Genomic DNA, 15,374 nt, shown 5'->3' on the forward strand with positions numbered 1-15,374 from the left:
CCATAATATTTTCAACTAGTTAAGGATTCTGCCATTTTCATACATGAGAATTGCATATGGCATAGAATTACTCATGTATTTAAGGTCTGAAACATGATTCTAATTTGGCAGAACTGGACCTTTAGGGATTGCTTTTCTCTGGTCCTTATCAGATAGAAAGATGTGGCTACATAAAGGGGGGGGAACTATTGTTGGTGCTCTTTTTAGAATAAATAGCATATTTATTTTTAAAATGCTTCTTTTTTCTAGGTAGAATACAAGGGATCAGTAGTGGTTTAAAGTGCATCATTATTTCAAGTTTCCAACAGAATGAATTATGATCTGTAGGGAGGACAGAAAATCTTTGAGGAATGTCTGTATCTTTTTTTCATGTTGTCTGGAAGTCGTTTTACACCAAAGGAACTGAATAACAACGCAATTTATTTACTTTTCAAATTAAAGCAAAGCAGGAAAGACTGACAGAGTTGAGTAGGAAGTAGAGAAAAAATGAATTTTATGTAACAAAACCTGATTTTGATTAAATTGGACAAATGGCATATTCATTTAAATTTTTGCATATGGACAGAATTCACTTATCTGCTTTCATAGGTCGTATCTGAACATCTTTTAAGTCATAGCTGGGAAAAAGATGACATTTTTCAGTTAAAATACAGATGGAAGCCGCCTTCAAAGCAAAAAGCTAACTGAAGTTTATGAAATTAAATCTTATGTTTTGTTTGACTCCAGATAAGATAGAGAACATATCATTCAGGGTAATTAAACTTGAGTGCAGACTTAAAATACTTTCATTTTCTTTAGTTTACTTGATATATCTTTTCTTTTTTATGTTTTGTCTGTTAGGTCTATCTTTATGTTTGTATTTAAGGATTTTTAAGAATTCTGTAAGATTCAGGAGTTCTTTCCTTGAAGTACTTCTGCGGTTTTTAAAAGCTGAGCCTTAGAGATAAAACTTTTCTTCCAGGGGAGCCTCACTCCTCTCAATTTGGTCTTGACCAAATGCTAATTATTTATTCTCCATTTTAAGCTTGTTAGCACTTTCATGTAGGGTCATTTGTTTTGTTTTTGGTTTTATGTTTTGAAAGTGACTAACAACTATATACATCTTTCACTTGTCAATTAGCGGCTTTTATTTTTAAAACTTTTAACTAGCAATGTGTGTAAGCACATAACTTACACATTAACTTAAACTTTAGTCCCTTAATTTTACTTTAAATGCTGCTAGTCTGATAGATGCAATCTCTGCATGCATCGAAGTCGTTATGAAGTTATCTATATAGTACTCAGAAAAGCCACTGGGGCTGTTTCACTGGTCCATTGTTCTAAAAATTTTTTTTTTGATTAAAAAGATTCTGCAGTTATGTGGTAAGCTACAGTCTGATAGTCTGATGTTTTCTTAAACTAAGAAGTTGAGGAGTGTGGCTTCCCAAAAGATTTGTATACCTAAAGTGAGACTTCACAGAATGCTGTTTTCAAACCTTGGAGGTGTGCGAGGAGGGTGCGGAGGAGCCTGCAGATCTGTTACCAGGTTGTCTGGGTGCTCAGCATTCTTTTTCCAAGATCTTCCTCGTCTGCCCGATGCTAATATCCCACCAAGATCCCCCATCTGACCTCTTCAGGTATTTGGTGCCTGCCTAGCACTCTGCAGCTGAAGCATGAGAGTCTTAAACAGGTGGGTGTCCAAAACCAGGTGGGTGTTCAGGGTGGGGAAGACTTATGACCATTTTCCCATTAGTTCAGGTGTGATGGCATTAGTCTAAAACATGATAGATTTTGCTTCCAACTCAAAATGTGTTTGAGGTCACATCTTCCAGTGTAATGGCCTAATCCTGAGGTTTGTGATGGGGGGTCCTGTCAGCATTTTGCTGAAGATGTACCCTGAGGTAAAAATTAAGAGAAGATTTAAGGACCAGAGAAGGATCTCAGGAGGGAGCAGCTCTCTCTAGCTGACTGATTTGGTTATCACAGAGTAGGGATGGGGTTATGCACCCTGCTCCAAAGGCTGTTTATACATTTAACAAGGGTGGAATAATAAGCTTAAGCTTCTTATTGACCTTATGGCCAATGTAAGATTACCATGACTTTTGTTCTGATATTCTTTTTTTTTTGTACCTCAGTTGATTTTTAGCTGTAGAAGGTTCTAACATCTTAAAAAATAACCCTGTGGGTAACATTAGTCTAGTACTGGGTGTTAATATTCTAGGATTTAAACATAAGCTTGGAGAAGGTAAGTCTGACATTCTTTGCATTTCAATGAAGAGCATATTATAGCTGCATCTTCATCTTGAGAAAAGTTGGTTTAAAAAAGTTAATAGGAAAGGAAATGTAGAGAGATACTTCTGAAGCCCTAGAATAGCATATGTGAATATAAGACTAGGCATATCCCACTTCCAGAATTTGCAGCTTTGTATTACAGATTATTATTATTGCATATTGAGATTGAGAAATATCTTTAGCTGTAGTATAAAGCTGCCAAAATACATTTACCACAGACCTGAAGGCAAATATCACTCTTCTAGAGGCAGCCTCAGGCTTTGGAGGGTTTTCTTGCTGAAAGGCAGGCTCAAGCTTCCCATGAGATCATCATAGAGATAAAAAGACTAAAAGCTCTTCAAAGCTAGGCCTTAGGCCCTAACATAAATTAATTCTCTGGTGATGGTTTGTGTATGTTTAAAAAAAAAATAAAAAATGCAATTTAAATGGAACTATATCCACCTAGACTTTGTATTTACTTTTTAATATCATCTATATTTTTTATACAATATAAAATCATCCTAATATAGCTTTAATTTAAACTTCAGAAAGCAAGGAAAGAACATGGTATAATCTCTCTCATTCTGTCTGTCTGTCTCTCTCTGTATACCCAAGTCTCAGAGAGGTCATCTGCATTGTTTTGTGCCAAATAGTTACTATCCTTAACCCAGCAGACATTAAAATTAATTTGCATAACAAATACCTACGCTATTATTTTTACTCCATACTGCATGTTACCCTAGTTATTTAGATATAATTTAGTATAAGGTTCTGAATTAAAACGTGCTCCATGTTCTGTCCCCTCTGCCCTTTTCTCTCTCATTTTTTTAAGATATATTAACCGTAGGGGTTGTTTAACAGATAACAAAATGTTCTAGGAAAAACATCTTCAGTGCTGTGGGTGTAGTTTTAGAACTTAAGAATTAGTTTATACTGGAAATGACTTGACAGGGATATCACTGGAAAAAGAGCAAGATAATAATACTGCTGAGAAACTCTGTGCTATCATTTTTAGAACTGTATGGCTGAGAGTCATGAAGTCCAGATTCATCTCAGGCTTCCTTTCTTCCTAAGGCAATGCCGCTTTACTTCTTGGCCCCTTGTTCTCCACCTTGTAAAACAGGATTATAGGAGGATCATAGCAAGGAGCATTCTGACTGAGTAGCTGTTTGATGAGGTCTGTGTTCTCTTTGGAAAGTTTCAGATGTTCAAAAGAGACCCAAACCAGCCTGTTCTCAGAACAAAGTCCGCTGCACCTCCCAAACCTCTGGCCGTACTGAGTTTGTCAAATAGCTGCGAGTCAGCAGCACGATCTAGAGGGAGTGTTTCGTCTGGGCTAAATCGGACCAGCCCGTGGCTCGTCTTTCTTATGCCCACTCTTGTCCTCAGTTGCCCGAGGACAGAGAGAGCACTTAGAACAGCTCACACGATGACTGTGTCCCCCATCAAATGCTCTAGCCATGTATTTATAAAATTCTTTAAAATCTTATCCACAAGAAGCTGTGCAAGTGTCAAGCACTTACTGTTCTTTAATATTCATCAACAGCAACAAGAGATCTAGCCCAAAGCAATATTTTTGGAAAATTTGTAGTGTTGTGATTGAAAATAACTTGCTGTGTTATTTCTTTAACCTTCCTCTTCTCTGAAGGTACTTGCTGAGTTGTTTCACCTCATTAGCATTAGCTAATTCCTGGACTTGAACAGGTATAATTCAGTATGGTAATTTAAATGTACTGTTATGTGAAAAGCATTGTAGGGCTAAGTTTTTATTACGAATCTGTAGGAAACTATTTTTTTCCTACAGTATAATATGAAAACCAACATTTTAATAAGTAATATGGTGATACTACTTTATAAATTGAGAAATATGCAGTTAATTGCAAGTTTAAATTCCAATGATTCTAGTGAAATTACTTATTTACAAGGTAAATGGGTCCTAGGAACATGTATAGCAGCTGAAGCACGAAATGCCAGATTTATATCCACTATAGTTTTGAAGAAAACAATAAAGAGTAAAAGTAATTTTGATGATGTTGTAGTGTGAAAACAGGTTATGTAGTTGATAAAGCAGAATTTCTTTATGTAAAGTTTATTATTTTTTATGACTGATGGAGCAAAATGAAGCCAATTTAAAAACAAAGCATTAAAAATCACCGTAAATCATGATAGAATTCAATGTTTTTAGTGCTCCTTGTTTCCTGTGTTTATGGTAGTAGTGCTAGTCTATTGTGATGTTCTTTGAATATAAATGATATGAGGTTTAACAAGGTAGGTAATGTATTGTGCTGGATTAACTAAATTGCAAAAGTTGGAAAACTCAGGAGTTTTCTGACATAAAACCACTTCTTCAGGACTGAGCAGGTTTGCATTCAATTTTAGAAGTTGCTTATTTTATAGATATTTTGCTACAACCTGCACTGTTTCTTTGGGTAATGTTTGTTCAACTTTTCTTTTTTGTATATGCAAAAGACTTCTGTAAGGAAAGAAAGAATTTAAGCTGAAATTTTGCAACTGAACTATGAACAATGACTGAAATAAAAGCTAAAGTTTTATGTAACTTGATTTAACAGGCCAAAGAATTGACAGATCATGAAGCATTGCAATCTGCATCAGATATTTGATTAAACCTTAAAAATTACTCAGTGCACTTCTCTGAATATACAAATGTTACTAAATACATGGTGGCATTTCTAAATTAGGTGCTTGCCACTTCATCAATGATATATGCAGAAATGTATTTTCAGTGGATGATGGAAAAAGGTGTTTTTATCATCTTGTCTCTGTTGTCATGGAAACTTATGTATATCCTTGCTAAGCAGAGTGTGTGTAAGGATCTAACATTCTACTACCTTATTATTACCAACTGTTATATTTTTGGTGTATTTTCTTCAATATCGTAGATCACTGCTTACAAACTTGTAAGTTGCTCTCCTGAATTTCAACTTAAAAATCAATTACAGGATTAGGCTGTCCAGAGAGTCCTAGAACAAGGTTCTTTGTTATAAGGTTCTTCTCAATACAGGGTTATTACATATCTATTTCCAATTCCAAGGCCTGTTATGAGGACTTGAATAGGGTAAATACTGTTTTTGAAGCAGATTATTTTGATTTCACCCTCAGTCCCAGCCTTTGGGAGTTACTGAGCACTGTAGCAGGATGCCCAGGAGGGTTGTGGAGTCTCCATCCCTGGAGATGTTTGAAACCTGCCTGGACTTGATCCTGTGCAATGTGCTCTAGGTGACCCTGCTTGAGCAGGGGGGTTGGAATAGATGATCTCCAGAGGTCTCTTCCAACCTCAACCATTCTGTGATTCTGTGACACAGAAGCTTTTTGGAAAGAATGAGCTATATGTCAGACACTCTAATTCCATCTCTTGAAAACTGTGGATATTTTCTGAATGTTCATTTCATATATTAACTGTTTTGTCTTCAAATACACTGCTAAATTCATAGTACAGTTGTTATGCATGGTTGTCTTAATCTGTCATTCATGAAACTGTAGGCTAAGAGGGAAGCCTAATTTGACAATCCAGATTTAAACACTCCTGAACATAGAGTATGTGCAACTTCTGTTTGGTTGTTTAAATTTTGCAGATGACACAATTCACTAAATAGGAAAAAAGTAAATGTTTTTTTCCCACTATTCAACAATCAGTACTATTACGGATAAAAAGGACATTGTTAGTTTCACACAATTGCAGTTTTATTTTTGACTTTTTGTGGCTAAAGTTTTTGAAAACACATCTTTCCTATCAATTAGTTTATGATTTGAAATTGTCTTGATCCAAAAAATGAAGGTATTTGAAAAAATTTTTCACCATTGAACAAGTGTCTCCTGTTCTTCAGATCTGAAGAACACAGAAAGGAAACAAACAGTTTCCTTTGTTACTGTTTGTGTTTTTTCTTTCCTGTTCTGGAGAACTTTCTGAAGCCTATTCTGGAATTTAAAAGCTGTATTTTTGAATAATTGTAAATGAGGAGCTTAGTTATTGGTGTAACATTAGCTGTCCATGGCGGTTTGATATAAAATTCGACTTACTTGAGGACTGTAATAACATGAAATCTTCTGGAATGGTAAAAGTAAGTTTTTTTTAAAAGGTGTATGTTATTTACTCTATTCTTCCCTTCAGGGAGAGTCTGCCAAAAGCACAGTGTTAGGTCTTTAGAAACTCAAGAAGTGCAAAAAAAAAAAAAAAAAAAAAAAAAAAAAAAAGAGAGAGAGAGAAAAGTCCCCTTAAATACAAATACAATAGACCATTGTGGGTTTAGTTTCTAGAAAAAAAGCATTTATGGATGATGTTAAGTGAATAATTGAGGGTTATAGGCTGGTGGAGTTCATTAAAAGTGAAATGAAATTTATAAGGAAGGTCTAATTTTCTCTTCCTACTTCATTAGATTCTATCAGTTCAGGCAGCTGAATCCTGAGAAATGCCCCAAGAAAAATTTCTGGTAAGAATACATGCCCAGTCTACAAGGCTAAGAAAATGTGTGCAAGAAAGCAAGCAAGCTTATATGTCTGCATATAAGCTGATATTGATACACAGCTTAATGTAATTTGACATATTAGAAATATATATATGTAAGCACTGAAAGGAGAAAGGGAATATCTTTAGCTTTTGGGGATTTACTGATACAAAATAGAACTTATTTGTCACTACTGGCTTCATACATTTTGTTTACAATCATTGATTGTTTTAGCCGTGAATTATAGCAAGGTAAAATCTGAAAATTCTCATCATACAGTTCTGTTTTCTTTTCTTCCATAGGATTTAGGGTTGGCTATAGTGAAGATCTTGTCAGTGAAAATCTTTGGTATATTATCTAAGTTCTCTTTTCCGCATTTAAGAAATCCTAAGAGAACAGTCTTAAATTCCCTGTTCAGTCCATCTTCTGCTGAATGGGATTTAGCTATTATGGAAACTTCGCAGAGTAATCCAGTCAGCTGATAATTTGATTTTTAGCCATCTTCTGTTGAGTTGCCTTCCATTTACTGGGAATGATCTGCTAAAGCCAGACTTTCTTTAGGAGGATGAAATTGAGCCACAAGGTAGAGGTATGTGCTGCTCTCCACCAGCCATAGGTGACTACCAGCATGTAGATGTCTAAAACCTGTTAACGCAAACACCACCAATGGGCATGAGAGCTCCAGTTGTGTGGGTAGTTGGAATAGTTAGCTTGGCTATTCATTATTAAGACCTTGTGAGTGCTGAAAGCCTGACCTGCTGTGCCTCAGAACCGTTAGCTCTGGTGGACTTCCAAACCTACTTGGTCACTTGACTAAAATGAAAAGGGTTTCATGACACTGGGCAAGAAAGGGAAATGCTATCGCTACATTATACAGATTGGATTAAACAGTTGCAATGTAGCCAGATATGAGTGATTCTAGTCTGATCTTCTGATGAATGAATTTGTGAATACAGCTGTAGGATCATGATCAAGTAGCATTATAATCTGCCTGAAGCAGATTTTTCAATTTTCTGGTTAAACTTGGGAGCAGCAGAGGAAGGAGGGAATCAAATGTCCTATATTGATGAGAATTTGATTTCTCAGAAAATGAAAAATTAAAAGAAATAAGTGAGACTATATCACAGAATCACGGAAGAGTTGAGGTTGGAAGAGACCTCTGGAGATCGTCTAGTCCAACATCCCTGTTCAAGCAGGGTCATCTAGAGCACGTTTCCGAGGATTATATCCAGACGACTTTTGAATATCTCCAGAGACTCCACAACCTCTCTGGGCAACCTGTTGCAGTGCTCTGTCACTCTCACAGTAAAGCAATTTTTCCTCGTGCTCAGATGGAGCTTCCTGTGTTTCAGTTTGTGCCTGTTGCCTCTTGTCCTGTTGCTGGGCACCACTGAAAGGAGTCTGGTCCCATCCTCTTGACACCCTCCCTTCAGATAGTTATACACATTGATCAGATCTCCCCCTTCGGCCTTCTCTTCTCCAGGCTAAACAAACCCAGCTCTCTTGGCCTTTCCTCATATGAAAGATGCTCCAGTCCCTTGATCATTTAGCCCTATATAATGTATTTAGAAAATATCATCAACATTTTTGGGGGACTAAAAGCTGTTGTGCAAATGTAGCAGGAGCTCATGAATATTGTCAGGCAAATGAAACAGTTTTTTTAGAATATACTTTACTCTGTGAATAGTTTTATACTGGCCTATTACAATATATTGCTACTGACTGCAGCTAATGTAACATCTACGTGGCACAATCTTGTGCCATGAGAAGTACTCCCCGTTCTTCTGAGTTAGTTAACATGATTTACATTTTAGGATAATTAGCTGTGTGGGAAAGAGTTTATTAACTCAGGCAGTGTCATGCTAACATAGCTACACTGCTTCTGTTACCTAGATTAAATCACATATCACTATATGAAACTAGCTGTACCATGCAAATATCTAAAATGCTCTAACATCAAGTCCAGTTGTGCTAGACATCTCAGTGAGCATTCATTTGGTCAAAACACATCTGTATTTATGGTATGTAAGGCATTGGAAATTCATTAGGTTTTCTGGGATTCACTCATTAGTGTTCTAACGTCTCATTTGTATGCATCTTTAAAAATACTGTTGCAACTCATTGATCTACCAAAATATTCATAAAAAATTTTAATTGATTGAAAATCTTTGCTTAGAAGTATAAAATATTTTCAGGTTTTGAAGTGTTGCTGATAAGTGTTTTGTTTTCTGTTCGTGATCTGACAGATGCGAGCTCATGGTTAAGCTTTTTCTATAAATACAGACATCTCTTGAATTTCTTTTGTTAATGTTAATTGGTATTTCATGTTCAGGGAAGGCTAAAATTGGCAGTCTGGCAACCCTCGCTTTCTTTCTGTTTGTGATTGTGATGCTGATAGCCTGACTATGAACTTTCTTGTGCAGCACTGCTAGTAACTTCCAGTCTGATAGATGGATCTTTCTCAAAATGAGAAGTAATTGAATCTCAATGCTTACTAATTCCTTATGTGTTTTTTGAAAAGAGACCACTGGCTGTGTTGTGTTGAATTAATTGTGCTTATTTCAGTGATGTGAATATCTGACCAGTGAGAATAGAAAATAATGTGTGCTTTTAAAGAAGCCTGTGGGTTGATTTTGAACTCAGTGGAGGGAGAATAGTTAAAGCACTAAAACTGTCTGCTTCTGTTCTTACTGGAGTTTCAGTCCAGAATTGAAAGCACTGCAGTATTAACAACTTACACCTCTTACTATATACTGTGCAAATTTTTCCAGCTGAAGTATGTAAGTCCTTAACTTGCAACCTATGTTCATGCAACCCATGAAGAACTCTGCTGTATATGTTTGAGGAGGTTGTGGCATTTCTGGTGCCATTTCTAGGACAAGCACAGTTACTGCTGTTCACTGAAGTGGTAGAGAAGCTATTTTAGCCCAGTGATACTTGCAGATACTACAAGTCTTACAGGTCCTTTGGGGACTATGCCAGGCATGTCCACAGAATTGTTTGTTTAGTGACAGAAGAGGGACTAACTGCTAAATTGCTGAGTGTATCAAGGACCAAAATGAGATAAGACATTTTAACTCTCTGGGCTCACGTCTCCTAAATGCATTTCTTAAGAGACTGTCTGATAAAGGACCAAGAAGGTGGCAGGTGGGTTGGCCAGGTATGGACGCAGCTGTGTTGATCAAAACAGAAAAGCTATGCGACAGTGACTGAATCGTTCACGTATAGTGCCAACCGGTGCTAATAGAGAGCAGAGCTCCTTTTTTTCCCTATGCTTCCTTCCTTTCAGTCTCTTCAGTAAATATGCATTTAGGCCAAACACTCAAATAATGAGTTTTAACAAAATCTGCGTTAAAAGATGTTGACACAACCACGTGATGACTGTAAGTGTTTGGGGATTCAGCTGTCTCCTTCCTTGGGATAAACCACGTAGGTTACTTATGGAAGACTTTTCTTCTTTGTCCGAAGTTAGTATGCAGTATGTTAGATGTGAGAGTGTAAGTATAAGTTGCTTACTGCAAATACTGTGGTTCTATGAACAATCTAGACATCACACACATTTATTTTTATTTTGTTGCAACTTCTTTAACAAAGTGCCTAGTTCTTGCAGCTAAATTTGAGTGAAATATACAGCTAATATATAAAAGTCTGTTCAGAGTGACTGGACATGGAAATTTGGAGCTCTGTAGAGCTTCCTTATAAAATTTGAATGAATTAATGTTCAAATACTGTCAGTATTTAACTAGGTCTTTGTTCATATTAGATTTAATATTTTTAGAATAGCTTTCAGAATATCTGTAACCACACACAAATAGCTACTATGCCACACATGATCCTAGTTTATTTGTTGCCTCTTATGAAAGTAATTAAAACTTGTTCTTGACCTGCAGGATCCTAATGGAACCATAATGCACTTCCAAACTGTGCCACTCTTAATTGTTCATAAGAAATCATTTTCTTAGTTATATCTGGATATGTTTATTTGTCAGAGCTGATTTGGTGTTGCTTTATTGCACATGCAGTGTTACCAAAGAGTACTCTGTTTTGTGGAGGAAGGAAAAAAGGGAGATGGATATCTCTACCTTACAGTCTCTTCTTACTGCATGTGTTACCTGAAGCTTGCTGTATTGAATGAATTTTGTATGTTTAGTTGGTATTGGGATATTTTTCCCTTATTGCTTTATAGCTTAGTATTATAATTTTCTTTAATGTCATGAACTATGGCAGCTGTCCTGCAATCCTGGTATTATGAAGGTCGTATGGGACATAGAACATTTGAATGCTCAGTTATGAGCAACCTAGGAGATGCAAAGTTAGAGGAAAAAAAAGAATTCTATCAAATCAATTAAAGATTTTGCTAAAGAAAAATTAGATTTTTATTATGAGGAAATCCTTATGTGAAAACCACAATTAATCTGTAAATATTGGTATGTCCAACCACTGAAATACCACCAAATGTAATGTAAGCTTGTTGAAAAGCTTTAAAAAACCCCAAATAAACAACAAAAAAAAACCCTGAACAGTTTTCTCTATCATTTTGATCATATTTGATTTTCAGTGCAAAAAATCAACAAAAGATTTCCCCATATTTGGCAAATTTTGCAGCTACTAATAACTCTTTTCTGCTCTCTTAAATATTTTTCAATGTCTTCACTTAAAAAAAATTATTAAATGTATGAAGGAAAGGGAAGTTAACCACCCTGGAATAATACAGTATTCGCAGTATTATCACAAAAATCCAACGCTAAAGCTTTGGTGCTACATTTCTGTGCGGCACCTCTGTAGATGCCATTTCCTTGATATGTGGTCCTTCAAGTCATACATGAGTCTGCTGATTAGGAATGTATTTTAAATGACCATAATATTCAGAAATGACTTTTTATTATTAATACCCAGCTTAAATGACTAAATTTTTTCCACAAGGGTAAGACATCCTAAGCTCCAAAAGTAGTTAATGTAAATTATAGGTAATCTCACCTGTGCAAACTAGGTTTCAACCTGAACAGCAGCAATGCCTGTTCAAATCTGGATTTTTAGGAGCTTATACTTGAAACAGTGGAATAAAAAAAACCTTGAAATTTTCTCTGCTATGAATGTATAAGGAATTGTGTCTCTTGATTATTATGGACTGAAAGCTGTTCAAGCCTTTTCTTCTGAAAAATTCCTTCCAATTTTCAGACTTTTCTCTAACTCAGTCAAATGCTGTGTTTTTCCCTCCTTGAAATGTTTCTTTTTTCAAAGGAAATGCATATTTTTTTAAAAGCTCTAGGGACATTTTGTTTGGGCACAAGTACTTAATATTCCTTAAAGAGTTCTTTCTGAGAGTATGCGCTCCTTATATCTTCCATATAGGTACAGGCTCCAAATGAAAATCTGTTACTCTAGAGATTTTGCCTGATTGCAAATCTCAGTAGTGGTCTATCACTCTGCTAGATGAAGTTCAAAATCATGACCTCTATAAAATGAGAAATACACATTCTATAATTAGGAAAGAAACATCATATTAAAATGCTGCGTAATCCAACTAGACCTATAATACATCCTTGCTTGTTTTACAGAAGCAAACACTGTGACACTATATCCATTGGCAAAAGGATATTTCAGTTTCATTGCATCTGGAATGAATGACTTCATACTGAGAAAGGTTGGTTTTGAGTCTACAAGTCATGACTGTTTTTATCAGTGAATGAAAAGACGTATGTGTGTGAATACATAACCATGCATATTTGTAAATATGCATATGTGTTTGTGTATGCAAAGTTTCTACTTCAGCTAACCTAACGCTCAGAGCATTTAAGGAATTTTATGTTTCATAGGAAAAACATGTTTTCTGAAAAATATACTAGAAGTTCCATCTAGTGGAAAACTGGAAGAGTGTGTGCGCGTGTGTCTGCGTGTGTATGTTTTTAAATCAAGGCACTCTGTCATTGGACCAACTAAATAAAGTTTTGTGATAACTGGTTTTGGAGTCTGTGATGTCTCAAATCTTAGAACTGGGTAGTTTTCCCATAACCTTAGAAACTATGTTCCTCTTTTAAGCCTGTTGATTTTAGTGAATTACTTACTGTGATTCAATAAATTCATAATGCATTTTAATTAAATATGTTCTTAGACATTTTAAAAATAGCTGACAGGGATATGTCATTTAATTATGTTTTATCAGTAAGAAGCATTAGCTCTGCTGAGACTGATAGCTAGCAAGGCCATCTGCAATGCCTTTCGGTTCACTCATACTGAGTTGTTCAGATAAAGACTGTCAAGTGCTGCCTAAATAAGGAAGGAGCCTTGGTAAAGTTAAGTGCAGTGGAGGACACAAATGAAGCATTGATTCCAGGCATGCTGTAGAGTCTGCGCTGTTTCCTGCAGCACTGAATCTTTTAGAGTTCTTGTTGTTGTTTTCTCTAAAGTATTAAAATGCGAGTATCTGTCATTCAGGATTTCAGGGAGGATGAAAATGAAGAGGAAGAAGAAAAGGTGAGTGAAAAAATGATAGCTTTGAAAAGTATTTATTTCTTTCTCATTACTGTTCTAGAAGAGTAACCCTGGAATGATTATCTTTCTTTTATAGGTCTTCCTCAAGCCTGTTATTGAGGATAGAAATATAGAACTGGCCCGAAAATGCACTGAAATAATAAGTGATGTAAGTGATAGTGACTGTTTGCATCCTTATGTTTGCACTGACTATATTTACCATGCATATACATTTGCCATATATATTTTTCCAGATATGTGCAATGCTGTATGTGCTGATTGAAGGCTCAAATGTAAAAACAAACAAAATAATACAAAAAACACTGCCTTCTCTGATACCTGAAATCATCAGTCCCAGCAGGATGAGCTTCTCTGAGTGCTGGGCAATGTGAAGCACAGGTACTTACAGGCCCTGGGAAGGAGGAAGTTCTGAAATGTTGGTCTCACAGAATGATACTATCACGGTGGGTCTGCTCTAAAAGTGAGAGGGTGTCTCCCATGAGAATTTCTTTGCTGATTTCATGAGCAAAATGCAGTATCTTTTCTAGTTACAGCCTTATCCTGAGAATTTTTGTTGGTTAAAACAGAACTGGGCACCAATATGCATAGCTGTAAGGAAGGAGGATAAAAATTAAACAGATGAACTTTGATTAATATCTGTCAGTCTGTTTATAATGAAGTTAAATTGCTATGGTGATAAAGTTCAAAACTGCTTAGAATACTATTCTTGACTTAGGCTTATAGGAGAAATTCACTGGAATGTTAGGGTGTCTTTAAAAATTATTTAACTTAGTAGTGAAGTCAAGAATTTCTATAGCTTTTAAAATTGTAGATCAGGTATAAGCATTATATAAACATCCCAGATCAGCTCTGAGATCTAAATTGGAATAGATCCTATTACTTCAATACAACAACATCAGATTTAGCTTGGTTCATGTGTATTTCAATGTACTTCTGGAAACATGTCTCTGAAAAATAACTTCATCATGTGAACTGGAATTAGAGTCATAGTTCTCCTTCACAGCCTGTTGAAGATGGCAACTTGCAGCTGAGGAGAAGTTACTGGGGAGCGAGTTTTAACAAGTGTTCTTCTAAAGAAACCGAAAAGTGAAGGCTGGTTAATTCTGAGTTGTAATATAGTATTTAGATTCAGGATATTATTGTTTAAGGTGAAAGAGTAAGTTGATTTTTGTAAGAATAATGCGTACAGGATCTCCACATAGGGTACAAATTCATTAGTAGGGCATAGAAAAGCGTAGATAAGTGACAATGACAGTATCTGTCATACAGCACTGGCTTGAAACTGACTTGACAAGGTCAAAGCTTCCTCTTTGTCCATAGGCCATCTTGTAATACTTTTATCTTCATGGGATGACTGCTGGAAATTGGATCGACCCTTATAAGAAGCTACCAAGATGGCTCCCTTGTAATCTCAAGCTATTTTAGGAAGCAGTAGAAGTTATTAATATTTTTATTGATGGCTATCTAGATTCTTTCTTTGGGAAATAAATGACATGTGCCACAATAAGTGCCTTCCAATTTATGTAAAGGCCAAAATGAAAATGGAGCTGTAGCACTAGCCTGACCAGAAGGATATTTACTGCTTCTGTGCAACTTGTTTGTATAGATGGTTGTTGTAAAAGCAAAAAAAAACCCTGAAGAATTCTGAAGAAATATTTGTTTTATTTGAAAAGGAACTGTTACTGAGCTGTGTACCCATTTGGAGTAACGTTGGCTATGGCTGTTAACTAACTGATAAATGGAGTGGCTATATTTTCTCTGATTTTCTGCAGAGGCTTGGGGCTAAAGTGAATAAGTTAAACCAGGTTCCTGAAGCCTATAATGGTTCAGAGATGTGGGCTTTTGCTGAAAGCTTGTGATGCATTTAGGCTGCAAGTGTGTCAGATTTTCACTGAGATATGTAAAGCATAATGGCATAGTGTCATTAATGCTTTCAAAGTGGCAGTAATATGTAATGGTCCAGAAGCAATTTAATTTCAAAGAAGATTATCTGTGTTTTAAAGTGAGACCCATTTTTTGGATTGGATGAGTCCAGCATCCACTGAAATCAGTAGGTGTTTTTTCATTGGCTCTAATGGAATATGAGTATGTTTGAGGGATTCATTTTTGTCTTCCAGAATTTTTGTTGCTATAACTGGAACTTCTTATGACTAACATGAGCAAGTTTCT

General features: G+C 35.9%; 1 protein-coding gene across 4 annotated transcripts in view; it reads left to right on the forward strand.

The window, feature by feature from the left end:
* The window catches only part of NEBL (nebulette), a 264,364-nt gene that overhangs the window by 156,147 nt on the left and 92,843 nt on the right, over window positions 1-15,374 (forward strand). For 2 of the 4 annotated variants that reach the window (XM_062569039.1, XM_062569040.1), the window contains exons 1-2: window positions 13,029-13,187; window positions 13,282-13,353. The exons of the other annotated variants lie outside the window; for them this stretch is intronic. In XM_062569039.1, coding sequence (XP_062425023.1) covers window positions 13,128-13,187; window positions 13,282-13,353 — 132 coding nt within the window. In that variant the 5' untranslated portion in view covers window positions 13,029-13,127. Of the gene's footprint in view, window positions 1-13,028; window positions 13,188-13,281; window positions 13,354-15,374 lie in introns of those variants that run through there. 4 annotated transcript variants of the gene reach the window in all.

The sequence above is a fragment of the Rhea pennata genome, chromosome 2 (assembly GCF_028389875.1).
Source record: "Rhea pennata isolate bPtePen1 chromosome 2, bPtePen1.pri, whole genome shotgun sequence".
Classification (NCBI taxonomy): Eukaryota; Metazoa; Chordata; class Aves; order Rheiformes; family Rheidae; genus Rhea; species Rhea pennata.